The following is a 14069-nucleotide window of genomic DNA, read 5'->3' as shown; positions in this document are numbered from 1 at the left end:
ACCAGTACACTCCAGCCATCCAAACCTCCTGGATTTTCAAATATACTGAATGTGTTTTCTCTGCTTGGAACACTGTTGCTTATCTCATTCCCAACTTCTGTACTTCATTTAATTAGTTCTTTCTTTAAATATCTTTTCAAATAGACCTTCTAAGACAATTCTAAGACATCTCTCCGCTTTTATGGTTTGTTCTTCCATTGGTGCAGGGTCTATTTGTGTTTTGTTCACACTTATTTTTAGTGCCCCGTATAGTACATAGCCCATCAATGAATGAATGAAGGAAGGACAGAAATAAATAAAGGAATGAATGAATCGAATTATGCTGCTAGGTGTCTTTCTCTCTTCAGGCTTTTATTGTCTGCTGTGCTTGATTTTTGTCCGCTAGTTAACTTTCTGCATATGCTGTAAATTGCATCTCATTTAACCCAGTGCTCACATTTTCATGACTGATTGATTCCATAATGGGCTGCCCCTTAAGCAGTCAAAAAAAAAAATTGTTCATGTCTGTGTGAAATGTGGATCAAGTGATGTACTTAATGATAATGCTATCAAGTTATCTTTAGTATATCATGAGCCGATGGTTTTCTCATGGACATGTGCCTGTGCTGTGCGATAATGAGCAACTAGCTGTGTGTGGCTATTAAAAATTCAGTTCATGATTTGCACTAGTCATATTTAAATTCCTGAGTAGCCACAATATTGATATAGAATATTTTCATTATCATAGAAGATTTTCTTGGATAGTACTGTTCTAGATTATTTAGTGAGCAATAAAAATCCTCAACAAGTATTTTTGTAAGTGCTAGTTTTATTAACCTAGGAGTTGTTAGGATGTCATAAATATTATATGCCTGTTGCTTTAGATATTAGCCATGTGCCTTTTGCACCAGCAGTGTGAAACTATTTTCAGATCCCTGATTACATAATGCTAGTATGTCCTATCATTTCTCCTTGTTACTTGTCCTTCAAAATTTAGATTTTGTTGCCACCTTCAGAAAGCCTTTGCTTACCATTCTCCTACTAACTACACTATTTCTCCCGCTAACACATTTGTTCACACTGATTTGGATGTCCCTCTACAGTCCTTTTTTGTGGAATACAATACTTTATTGTGTCAGCAAGGGAGGCAAATTGGCTACTAAGATAGGGCTTATTGGGAATCATGTAAATTTAATTACCTTGTTGAAGTGTGAGCTTACTCAATGGTACATTAACCAAACTTGTAAGAATATTAACCCAACTCATTAGAGAATGATTAAGAAGCAAAAAATATCAATTTATGAATTTATAATGAGGTTTATATCTTAGCTGTTGTACACATAAATACTTGCTGATTTGCATGGAAAGCCAAACAAGAAGTTGTTTATTGGTAATGAATTAACAAATGGCGGTTACTTGGTTGATTATAATGGTTAGTGTCATTGAGTTTTGCTGGCCTTTCCCATTCTTCTCTCCATGAGATGTTAAGATAGAATATTGAGTGTAAGCTAAGCACATGTTTTCTCCCTACTGTTCAGTATGCTTCTCTTCCATTATTTCTCTTTCCATTCCATTATTCCATCATTCTTTTTTTAATCATTGATGAGCTAGCTTTCTTTATATTGAAGTTTGATTAGATTAGCAAATTCTACTCTTTTGTTTAAACTGAGAAGCCTCCTTGGAAAAACTAATTTTTTAATTTGAATTTTAAAATTTTAACTCTCAGAAGTGATAGGTATCCTTATTTCCATTTGATGTTGGGGCCACTTATATAAAGCCCTTTAAGGCTTTATTTAGTATCACTGTTAATATGCAAACATGTCCTTGTAAACCACTTTCCCTTTTCTTTCCCAACTTATTCCCAGTTATTTCAAAAAATAATCTTTTGGTTCTCTTATTATTATAGAACAAAAGGAGCTCGCTACCTGATGTGTTATAAGCCAATACTGTGAAATCAAATTTTTGAGAAAAGAAAAGCTGAAAGTCAACACCTAAGGAGACACGAGCTGAGCTCAAATATGTCTCCCTGTGCTGTCTTTAAGGCAGTAATTTTATTAGAAAAGTTTTAGAGAGTAGATACTGGGATTAGTAAGTCATTAGTTGGATGAAAGGGGAAGCTTGGAAAGTCCTTGGGCATGCATAGTTATTTCTTCACATTAATGCATGGGTTGCATGTGCAAATTCAGGTGGAGTTAGTATGATGAATGTGATGGAAATTCATACTGTGATATCAGCAAACTCGTTGTCAAATTCCAGTCAGCCATCTTGGTTTCAACTGATTTCAGATAGTTTTTTCCTGCTCTCAAAATCAGTAGGAGTTTCAGTAGTATCTCAGCAAGTTGTTTCTTTTCTTATCTGATATTCTGCAAGCTCAAGAATTTTTGTTAGTTGCTGATTTCAACTTCTCAATAAGTTTTCATTTCTTATCTACTATACTGTAAGCCCAAGAATTTAGGCATTGTTAGTTTCAATTCTTTGGGGTAGGGTTTCATTATTAGCATTTTAAATCTTTTTATACCATTTATGACTCAAAACCTGGCTTGAGTTATGAGTCAAAATTTAGGCCTACGGAAAATCTCTATAATAGCATGGGGGTAAGGGGAAGAGAGAAATTGTACCACAAGTTTCAAAGAGATATTAGTTAAAAAATAGAACGAAAATCTCTTAAATTGCATTTTTTAGAATTTGTTCTCTGTTAACAGTTTGATTTATTGTCCCCCAGCTACAGTTTCTTGACCAAATAAGCTAGGGATATACTAACTTAAAGATAGCTAGGATGATTTAATTACTAAAAGATTCCTTGAGAGTGTCCTTAAAAAAAAAAAGTTTTCTAAACTTACAAGAGACGTAACTTGTATTGTTAAGACTAGTGTTCTAGTTGCATTTTCAGGGCTTCTAAAAATATCTCTTTATGCCCAGTCATTTACCTTTAATAAAACTCTCTTTTCTTAGACCTTTTACATTGAAGATGTACATATTTTAAAAAAGTATTTTCTTGTTTTGTGTTATTGCTTCAGTTTTGACATGTATTGCTGTTTTTCACTACAGATGCTCCTTGATTTACAATGAAGTTACATCCAGTGTACCCATCATAAGTCAAAAATTTCATTAATACAAAATGTATTAAATTGCCTAATAGACCCATTCTAAAGTCAGAAGATTGTAAGTTGAACCATCATAAGTCAGGGACTATATGTATATACTGTTTGCTATGTTTTTATTGAAGAAGTATAATGTTTTAATTAGATTATAGGTTATGCCTTTATGAGCTAGTGTGCAAATTGTACCATTTATAAACAAAGTTCTAAGGAAAACTAGTTGGATAAGCTAAGCTGTGTGCATTGCCTTATTTCAGGTTATAACTTCTTTTAGACACTTAAAAGGATAAAATAGTTACATGGATTTGCTGCTAATATGATTATAACATGATTCTACAATGTAAATACTTTCTATAAATGTATTCACTGTCTTCTCTTTCTTTAGGTTCCAGCAACAAATTATATATATACACCCCTGAATCAACTTAAGGGTGGTACAATTGTCAATGTCTATGGTGTTGTGAAGTTCTTTAAGCCCCCATATCTAAGCAAAGGAACTGGTAGGTATTAAAACTGGTGGAGTTTTTTGGAGTGGAAATGCATTATTGATTTAGGAACACGGTTCCATCTGTACCCTAAGTCCTAGAATAGAAGCTCAGTTCTGACCTATAATTGCCAAACAACACTGATGCATATTCTTTGGCTAGTTTAATTTGTAAAATAAATGTGATCTTTAGATTCTAGAGTCTAGTTAAAGACAGTAAGGACAAAGAATGAAGCAAAGGATGCCAAACAGCAACGTGAAACCATATGAAAATATAAAATTCACTGGAAAAGGTAAATATATAAACAAATGCAGAATACTGCAATTCTGTAACATTGATGCATAAATCACATTTAATTCTGTTATAGAAGTTGAAAGGCAAATATATAAAAGCTATAACTATAGAAATATGTTAATGGATACATAGTATAAAAAGATGCAAATTATGACTTCAGTAACATGAAGTGTGGTAGGGGGTAGAAGTAAAAGTGTAGAGTTTTTGTATGCAATTGAAGTTAAATTGTCAAGTTAAAGTAGATTGCTATAAATATAAGGTACTTTATGTAAACTCCATGGTAACCACAAAGAAAATACCTATAAAAGATACACAAAAGAAAATGAGAAGGGAATCAAAGCATGTCATTACAAAATAATGAAACACAAAGGAAGATAGCAAGAGAAGAAAATAGGGAATTGAGTGTCACAAGACAGATAGAAAACAGTGAATTAAATGGCAATCGTAAGACCTTCCTAATGAATAACTACTATTATTATAAATGAATTAAATTACCTAATAAAAAATCATAGAGTAGCTGAGTGCATTAAAAAAAACGAGATACAACTATATGCTGTCTACAAAAACTCACTTTAGATTTAAGGACACACATAGGCTAAATGAAAGTGAAGGAATGGAGAAAGATACTTCTTGCAAATGGTAACCAAAAGAGGAGAAGTGGCCATACTTACATCAGACAAAAGAGTCTTTAAGTCAAAAACTGTCACAACAGGCAGTTTTTGGATATCACATAATGATAAAAGGGTTAATTCACCAAGAAAATATAACAATTATGTATGCTGCTAACATCAGAGCGCTTAATCCATGAAGCAGACATTTCAGAAGTGAAGGGAGAAATAGACAGCAACACAATTATAGTAGGAGGTTTCATTTCACCACTTCCAATAATGGGGGAGACCATCCAGACAGAGATCAATAAGGAAACAGAAAACTTGAACAACACCGTAGACCAAATGGACCTAACAGACATATCAGACATATGCAGAATATTCTACCCAGCTAGAGCAGAGTATACATTTTTCTTAAGTGCACATGGAACATTCTCCAGTATACATAACTCGTTAGGTCACAAAACAAGTGAATACATTTAAGATAGCAAGATCTTTTCTGACTTCAATAAAATCCAACTAGAAATCAATAGCAGGAGGAAAATTATAAAATTTAGATGTGTGGATATTAAACAATACACTCTTGAACAATTAAGGAAACTCCATGCTGTTTTTTATAGTGGTTGTACTAGTTTACATTTAAAAATGTATGCACCTTGATGATAAATACAGTATTGCTAAAAAATGCTAAGGATAAGTTGAGCCTTCAGCGAGTTATCATCGTTTTGCTGGTGGAGATGATAGGTTTATTGGTCAGGATGGTGTTTTCTGAAGACTGGTGTGGCTGTGACAGTTTATTAAAATAAGACAATACTGAAGTTTCTCATATCAATTGACTCTTCCTTTTACAAAAGATTTCTTTGTAACATGAGATGCTGTTTGATAGTATTTTATTCACAGTAGAACTTATTTCAAAATTTTAGTCCTTGTCAACCCTGCTGCTGCATTATCAACTAAGTTTATGGAATATTCTAAGTCTTTTGTTGTCATATCAAAAATATTCATAACACCTTTACCAGAAGTAGATTACTTCTTAAGAAACTATCTTTCCTCATCCATAAGAAGCAACTCTTCATCTGTTGAAGTTTTATTATGAGATTGCACCAATTCAGTCACAACTTCAGGCTCCATTTATAATTCTAGTTTTCTTACTGTTTCCACCACATCTGCAGTGACTTAATTCCACCAAAGTCTTGAACCCCTCAAAGTCATCTGTGAGGGTTGGAATTAACTTTTTCCAAACCCCTGTTGATGTTGGATTTTGACCTCACATGAATCATGCATGTTCTTGATGTCATCTAGAATAAATACTTTCTAGGTTTTTAATTTACTTTGCCCCAGTCCATCAGAAGGATTGCTATCTATGGTGGGTATAGCCTTATAAAAGGTATTTTTTTTAAATAATGACACTTAAAAGTAAAAATTATTACTTGATTTGTGGGCTGCAGAATGGATATTGTATTAGCAGGCATGAAAATAACATTGATCTTGAACATCTCCATCAGAGCTCTTGTGTGACTAGGTGCACTGTCAATGAGCAGTAATATTTTGAAAAGAATCTTTTTTGCTGAGCAGTATGTCTCAACGTTGGGCTTAAAGTATTCAGAAAGCCATGCTGTGAGCAATGTCATCCAGACTTTGTTGTTTCATTAAAGAGCACAGGCAGAGTTGGTTTTGCCTAATTTTGAAAGGCCCTAGGATTTTGAGACTAAGTGAGTATTGGCTTCAGCTGAAAGTCATCAACTGCATTGGACTCTCACAAGAGAGTGAACCTGTTTTTTGAAGCTTTGAAGGCAGGCATTGATTTCTCCATAGTTGTGAAGGTCCTAGATGGCACCTTGTTCCAAGAGAAGACTGTTTTGTTTACATTGAAAATGTGTTGGTTTGTGTAGCCACCTTCGTTGATGATCTTAGGTCTTCTGGATAACTTGCTCCATCTTCTTCATCAGCACTTGCTACTTGCTGTTTCACCTTGTACTTTATCTTATGAAGATGGCTTCTTTTCTGAAATGCCATGAACCAATGTGATAGCTTCAGATTTGTCTTCTCTAGCCTTCCCACCTCTCTTGGCCTTTAAAGAATTGAAGAGAGTTAGTGCCTCATTCTACTTTAGGCTTTGGCTTAAGGGAATGTTGTACTGGTTTGATCATCTATGCAGACGACTAAAATTTTCTGTGTATCAGCCATAAGGCTCTTTGACTTTCTTCTCATTCATGTGTTCACTAAAGTAGCACCTTTAATTTCCTTCAGGAGCTTTTTCTTTGTATTCACAACTTGGCTAACTGGGCACAAGAGTCCTAGCTTTCAGTGTTTCTCAGCTTTGGATATATGCCTTCCTAAGCTTCATCATTTGTAACTTTTGATTTAAAGTGAGAGACATGTGACTCTCTCACTTGAACACTTGTAGGCCATTATAGGGTTATCAAGTCATCTAATTTCAATATTGTTGTGTTTCAGAGAATAAGGAGCCTCAGGAGAGGGAGAGAGGGGAATGACAGGTTGATGGGGGAGTTAGAATACACATATTTATTGGTTAAGTACACTGTCTTATATGGGTGTGATTTGTGCTACCCCAAAACAATTATAATAGTAATGCCAAAGATCACTGATCACAGATCACCATAACAGATACAATGAAAATGGGAAAGTCTGAAGTATTGTGAGGATTACCAAAATGTAACATAGACGCACATACTGTTGCAAAAATGGTGACAGTAGACTTGCTCAATGCAGAGTTGCCACAACCTTTAATTTATAAAATTGCAGTATTACAAAGTACAACAAAGTAAAGTACAATTACATGAGTTATGCCTTTATTAACATGGTCGTAGTACTCAGTCATCTCAGATTCAATGTATTCCCTATCAAAATCCAAGTAGCATTTTTTATAGAAAAATAAAAATCAATCTTCAAATTCATATGGAAACACAAAGGACCCTGAATAGCCAAAAGAATCCTGAGAAAGATCAAACCTGGAGGCTTCTCTCTTTCTAATTTCAAAATACTTAAAAAGTAACAGTATTGCGACAGTATGGTACTGCCATGAAGCCAGACATACTGATTAATGGAATTGAATAGAGCGCCTAGAAATAAGCCCACACGTTTATTATGGTCAACTGATTTTCGACAAGGGTGCAAGAATATATAATGGGGAAAGTGTAGTCTCTTCACCAAATGGGGCTGGGAAAACCGTATATCCACATGCAAAGAATGAAATTGGATCCTTAGATCATACACAAAAAATCAATTCAATGTGTATTAAAGACTTAAGAGTATGACCTGAAACTGAATGTTCTGGAATAAAACATAGGGGAAAGGTTTCCTGGCATTGGCCCTGGCCATGATTTTATATAAATATATACATATATATGAACTGATACAGAGATGTATATATATTTGGATAGTTTTAAAAGTAAAGTAAAAATGTATAACCTATTAATTGCTATATGATAATGTAAGGTTTTAACAAACATGTAAATGAAAACATCAAAAGCCATGAATTTCAGTTTATTGTGAGGTAATAAAGTGAACAGAAACACACACTTCACCTGTGTTTAGTTTAATTTTACTAAATTTAACATTGTTTATTGTATTTCATCTATTCTAAAACACTACTATCTGTAAAAGGCTTTATCATTTTATGTATCATTCAGAAGGGAAAAATGCTAATTAAACTATGGTTAAGTGTCAATTTTAAGATAGAGCCATATTTCAGAGATGTTAAATAGTGAAACATGGATGTTGTTGATGAAATGTAGACTTTATCTCCTGCATGCCAGGAGTTGTGATCATGTTGCAAACACAAAGATGTTCTCATTGACTTCATATTACAAAACCATTTTTAAAATAAAGATATACAAATTTTATTGTTGAGGAATGAACTAGAAATCTACTCTTTGGTCAGGTGGATGTGGGAAAATCTTTTTCTTGTGGTCAGCATATTTTATTAACGTATAATATAAAAAAAACTAGTCTGTGTGTAAATGAACATTGCGAAGACTATTAAATACGGAGATAAGTTTTAAATAGACCTCATACTAAGCCTGAAGACTGCAAAGAATGTTTTGTGGAAAATCCTTTTAATATCTGTTGTTTTAGAGGAAAGGGGAACATTAAAGTTGAAGTAGAGAAATTTGTGCTTGAAGACCTGTTTTTCAAATATTCTCATTTCAGCTTATTCCCAGAGTCTTCATTTCCCCACCCCATCATACTGTTCAACATAAACTCACATACTTTTCCCTTAGTAGTTTCCTCTCCCCATCAATTTTCTTCAAATGTTACATGTGCTGCCCCTTCTGGGAGTTAGCCATAAAGATGTAATCACTATGATCCCCTTCAAATTTGAAGTTTTACTTGGTTGAATTTAATTGGCCCACCAAACTTAGGAATAAGCTACATTGTTGCTAATAATGTCTATCTATAGAAGATATAATTCAAAAAGTTTTTTTAACAAATTGATCTGCAAATATATCATTTTAAAAAACAACTTAAAATATGATAATATAGACTAAAATGATAGCTCTGTTAAAACATTGATGACAACATTAATTTTCAGTTGTTATTAGAAAAATCATGTTTTCTCATGATAATGTTATTAAATCTTGCATATAAAATGAAAGCCATGGGGAACAAGAATATGTATTATATTTGCATATGTATCTTATATCTCTATCAGATATGTTTACTTCAATCACTGCAGTCCCGTAGTAAAAAATTCATGGCTAGTAATGAGCCATCTGTTATTACCAAGATAATATGTTTGTTTCTTCTAAGATACTAAATTAAAATGAATGTCATCAATTTTATCTGAACCTGGTCATTGAAGCTTTTAAATAAATCTTAAGACATAGCAAGATGTCTTGACTACTAGCCAGACAATAAAGTTTTAAAACTCTCTCTAATAACTTCAGTTACAGTTATATTAGAGAAATAGCACTGATATTTGTGTTCAGGAAAAGATCACCTTCATTAGTATTACCACAGAGAAGTACAAGAATAGATGTACAGGAACAGTCCACAGCTGTGCCTTTTAAAATATTACCTAAAGCAGTACTTTTTCACAAATACAGGGCTACAATCTAAATAACATCCAGATGTGTATAGCTAGTTATGTGGTGGAAAATTCCCTTTATGCAATTCACATTTAGGTAGATGGAAAAAGTGTATTCTGTTACATATCATTAGCTAGAATTTTTCGTGAAAATTCATCTTATAAATGTTAAATTCAGTGTGATAGAAGCAATTAGCAATTTGGCATCTTTACTCCTTGACAGAAATTTTTCTTTGCTCTTATCCTGAATAAAGATTACATATGACCTGTAGCATGCTATCTTATTTCTGGTAGAAATCCTATTCTGGTAGAAATGCTTCTATTCCTAAGTTCATATTCACCTTTGGAGTAAAGTTTTAATTTTTACATAGAGTCTATCAGAACTATCAGAGTTAAAACAACATATAATGCTATAGATACTAACATTCCTATTCAGTTTTGATAAGATTAATGATGAAAACTGAGAAAGAATTCCTCACATATTTTAGAAGCAACATATATTGAAATGTCCTTTTATCATCAAATTTTATTTTATATGATTTTATTTATTTTTATTTTTATTTATTTATTTATTTTTGAGACGGAGTCTTGCTCTGTCACCCAGGCTGGAGTGCAGTGGCATGACCTTGGCTCACTGCAAGCTCCGCCTCCTGGGTTCACGCCATTCTCCTGCCTCAGCCTCCTGAGTAGCTGGGACTACAGGCACCAGCCACCACGCCTGGCTAATTTTTTGTATTTTCAGTAGAGACAGGGTTTCACTGTGTTAGCCAGGATGGTCTCAATCTCCTGACCTCGTGATCCGCGCACCTTGGCCTCCCAAAGTGCTGGGATTACAGGCTTGAGCCACCACGCCCGGCCTATTTTTTTAAGAGAGACAGGGTCTTGCTCTGTTGACTAGGCTGCAGTGCACTGCCGAGATCATAGCTCACCTCAGCCTCGACTCCTGGGCTCAAGCAATCCTCCCACCTCAGCCTCCCTAGTAGCTGGAATTAGCAGCATGTGCCACCATGTCCAACTAATTAAAAAACTTTTTTTTTTTTTTTTTTTGGAGAGATGGAGGTCTCGCATTGTTGCCCAGCCTGGCCTAAAACTCCTGGTCTCAAGCAGTCCTTCTGCCTCAGCCTCCCAAAGTGCTGGGATTAGCGGTGTGAGCCACCATACCAAGCCCAAAATTGATTTTGATAATGACTCATCAATGATACATACTGTGCCTCTTTCATATAGGAAAACAAAGTCATTGCCTTCTTTAAGACTAGAGATTTTATAGCAATAATTTTCTCTGAAAACCTTATATATACTTTTGCTTTGGAAGCTGGCTAGATAGTATTAGGTATGCAGTTTTTGCCGTGGACACATACCATTCATCATATTTTCTTAGATAACACATATAAGGGAATTTAATTTTAGCTGTGTTTCAGTTTTTTAGAAATAGCTATTTTTTAAACTTGAGACACATTTACTCTGTTTTTATTATCTGCTCTTACAAAATAAAACAAATGTATTCATACCATAAAACATTTCCAGACTTGTTAATAGTGTATGGCTCATCCTTGCTTGATCAATATCATAATTCCTACTCACAATGTGAGCAAATAGGAAAAATAGAGGGAACCTTGTTTGTGCTTAATCTCCTAATATTTGAATTTAGAGGAAGGGAGAGGCAAAATATTTATTGTTCAACTCTCCTTCTTTTTGTTCTTTCCTCAAATTTTGAGTCCCTTCTTTCTTTTATTTGCTAGAGATCTCTCATCCTTTTTGTGCCACATAATGTGGTACATCACCTGTGGGCTCACTACCTTACCTCAGGAATGGTCTGTTTCAAAATTACTTGTTTCTCTTACCCTACCTCCCATTAAAACTCATTTTAGAAAAGTAGTTTGTTTAGCAGTCTTGGATGTTACAGTGTTTCTAGAAGCAGATCTTTCTCTCTTCCTGTTCACTGTCTTACAAGGACACCTTCTGTTTTAGCTACTTACTGAGCAGTATAATCAAATTTCTCAGAGTAGCATCCAAAACATTGGATTCTGAGAGCCTCTGTCAGTTTTGTTTGCTTTTAGATTTTGGGATAGGATGCTAGGATATGGGGCCCTAACATTTTTTTCTTTTCCTGTTCTATAAAAACATCCCAGCTAACTCTAGAATGCTGTTTTTTGTTATGTAATATTGATTATTTTCACATCTGAGAAGGACATGTCATGTACATGTAGTGTCATGTAGCATAATTGTTTTAATATTTTGGTTTTGTGTTAGCAATACTGGTTGCATATTAAATGAATATATATTTTGTGTTTTAACTTTTAAAAGTATAACAATGTACTTCCACATATCCGGAATTGACATAGTTGAAAATGTCAACTATGTATTATTGATACACATATTGATATTAATGTATTAATTACTGAGTAATTAATCACTCATTGTTACTTCATAAGACCTAGGAGCCTTCTGATTTATCAAAGAGAGATGAAAGAATCTAGTATGATGTAAAATTATATGTAATAATTATTTAATCTATTTTTCAATTTTTTTAATTGAAAATGCACCTTTGGCATTTTAAAACAAAAAAGCCTTTTGCAGTCATACACATGTGATGACAAGTTATAGAACCTATCCTAGAAAAATATACAACACATACAAGTATACCGACTTATGCATATATCTATGGTTCATGCTTCTCCCACTTTGAACTCCATGTTGTTAACTCATGACCTGTGATATGTTCATATTCACTTACCTGAATATTTAGATAATATTAAAACTGTAAGGTTGTCCTCTTTGTTTAATGTATGGCGCATAAAATAAATAAATATATAGTTTTGTATTTTGGGTCACTCATTTGTTTGTTCAGCAAACTGCTTATTTATTTTCTATATGCCAGATAATATGACATGGGAAATTCAAAGGTATATATGTCATTGTTTCTGACAAGGGATTAAATTTTGTGAAGACAGATAAATTAATGAATAATTACAATACAATTACTATAACTATTAGTTATATAAACTTTTTTTTAGTCTTTCCCCAATTGGTAAAACTCTACTTTTCTGTTTTTTGGCTATGTAAGATAGAATCTTCATTTGTGAAAGATACCATGCTTTTTGAATATATATTTTCAAATTGAATGATGAGTTACCTGTTACAATGAATGGAGTTGGTGGATCAGACAGACACTGAGTTTTCCATTTCTCAGGAGCCAAAAAATAAATATGTCTAGGTGAGTGAGGGGAGACTCTTCCCAGGTGCTTAACTGCCTTTCAGAAATGGACTCATTCAGGTCATGGCAGGTTATCACTTACCTCTTTAAAGATTTGGGTAGTTGAGACAAGCCTCCCCTCTTCAGCTTACTTATACTGTTTTCCAGCTATTCTATCAATTTTCATCTAAAGAATGGAGATGGAGAAAAGACACTTTCCTCTCCCTATCACTTCACTTTGTATTTATTTTTTGCTATTTCTCATTTTCAGGAATGACTTTTTGATGAGACTTCAGGCTTCCATCTGACTTCTATGAGACGAGCACTAGCTTGTCTTTCATGACTTTTTCCCAAATTATTAGCATACTAATTTAGAGAATTATCCCTGTCTTCATTAGAGTTTGAATTGTTTTAATGAATCATAAAATTTAGTACTTTTTTTTAATTCTTAAAACTTGTGGTACAGTCTTTTACTCATTCAGTTAAAAGACTTTTTCTCTAGTCTTATGTATAGTGTAAAACATGGAAGTAAAACTCCACCAGAATAACGTTTATGAACGCATGCAATGTCTAACATCTATCTAATCTGTGTCACTGTATATATCATAATATTTATTATGTCATAACATATATTCTTTCTTCTTTCATCTTCCATGCTGTCATGCTCTTGCAATAGAATGAAAGCACAAGTGGAAATTATGTAAGCTCACACCAGAAAAATAAAGAGTGCTCTTATTTTTGTATTGTACAGTAAGTTTCCTTGTAAAAGAAGTAAGATGACAGCACATAATGTAGCTTGATTCAGTGATTTGCCTTCATAGGTATTACTTGAATGTTTTAATGATATACTTTTCTACCATGGAATAGTGTTGCTCAAATACTGATTGGTTTAAAAACAGCATTGTTTTAGTAGATAAAAAGGAGATGAAGCAACTTTCATGGAAGAACTTTTTCTGGATTGTGTAATTTATGCATGCATGCTTCTTTGATTAAAAACCTTGCTAAGATGAACTACCAGCTCTCCCTTATAATAAAACTCCAAGGCAATTTACACTTAATCATACTGAGTAAATTCGGTGAATTGCTCAAGATTGCAAAATAGAAAACTTAATTTATCATTTGTTATCTTTTCCAGATTTATATCAAGCTATGTGAATTATTACCAAAGTGTTAAACTAGTTAAGTACTTTGTCAGCAGTTTAAATATGAAGTATTACTAAAGCATTAAAGACAACACTTTATCAATGGTTTAAAGATATACATTATAAGTACTGTGTACTATTTATTTAAAGTACGAATGCTGATTTATTAAAGGATTTTCTACTCTTTCCACTTTCCCTGTTAATGTTAGCTAACAAGAAG

At 33.5% G+C, this 14069-nt stretch overlaps 1 protein-coding gene across 6 annotated transcripts in view; it reads left to right on the top strand.

The window, feature by feature from the left end:
* Nucleotides 1-14069, top strand: part of POT1 (protection of telomeres 1) — a 118291-nt gene that overhangs the window by 34351 nt on the left and 69871 nt on the right. For 5 of the 6 annotated variants that reach the window (XM_003815460.6, XM_008968450.4, XM_055115360.2 and 2 more), the window contains exon 6: nucleotides 3463-3577. In XM_003815460.6, coding sequence (XP_003815508.3) covers nucleotides 3463-3577 — 115 coding nt within the window. Of the gene's footprint in view, nucleotides 1-3462; nucleotides 3578-13388; nucleotides 13408-14069 lie in introns of those variants that run through there. The other variant, XM_055115363.2, reaches the window with a different exon arrangement.

Source organism: Pan paniscus, chromosome 6 (genome assembly GCF_029289425.2).
Source record: "Pan paniscus chromosome 6, NHGRI_mPanPan1-v2.0_pri, whole genome shotgun sequence".
NCBI lineage: Eukaryota > Metazoa > Chordata > Mammalia > Primates > Hominidae > Pan > Pan paniscus.
The sequence above is the reverse complement of the archived record's forward strand: the minus strand, read 5'-3'. Positions and strand labels throughout refer to the sequence as shown.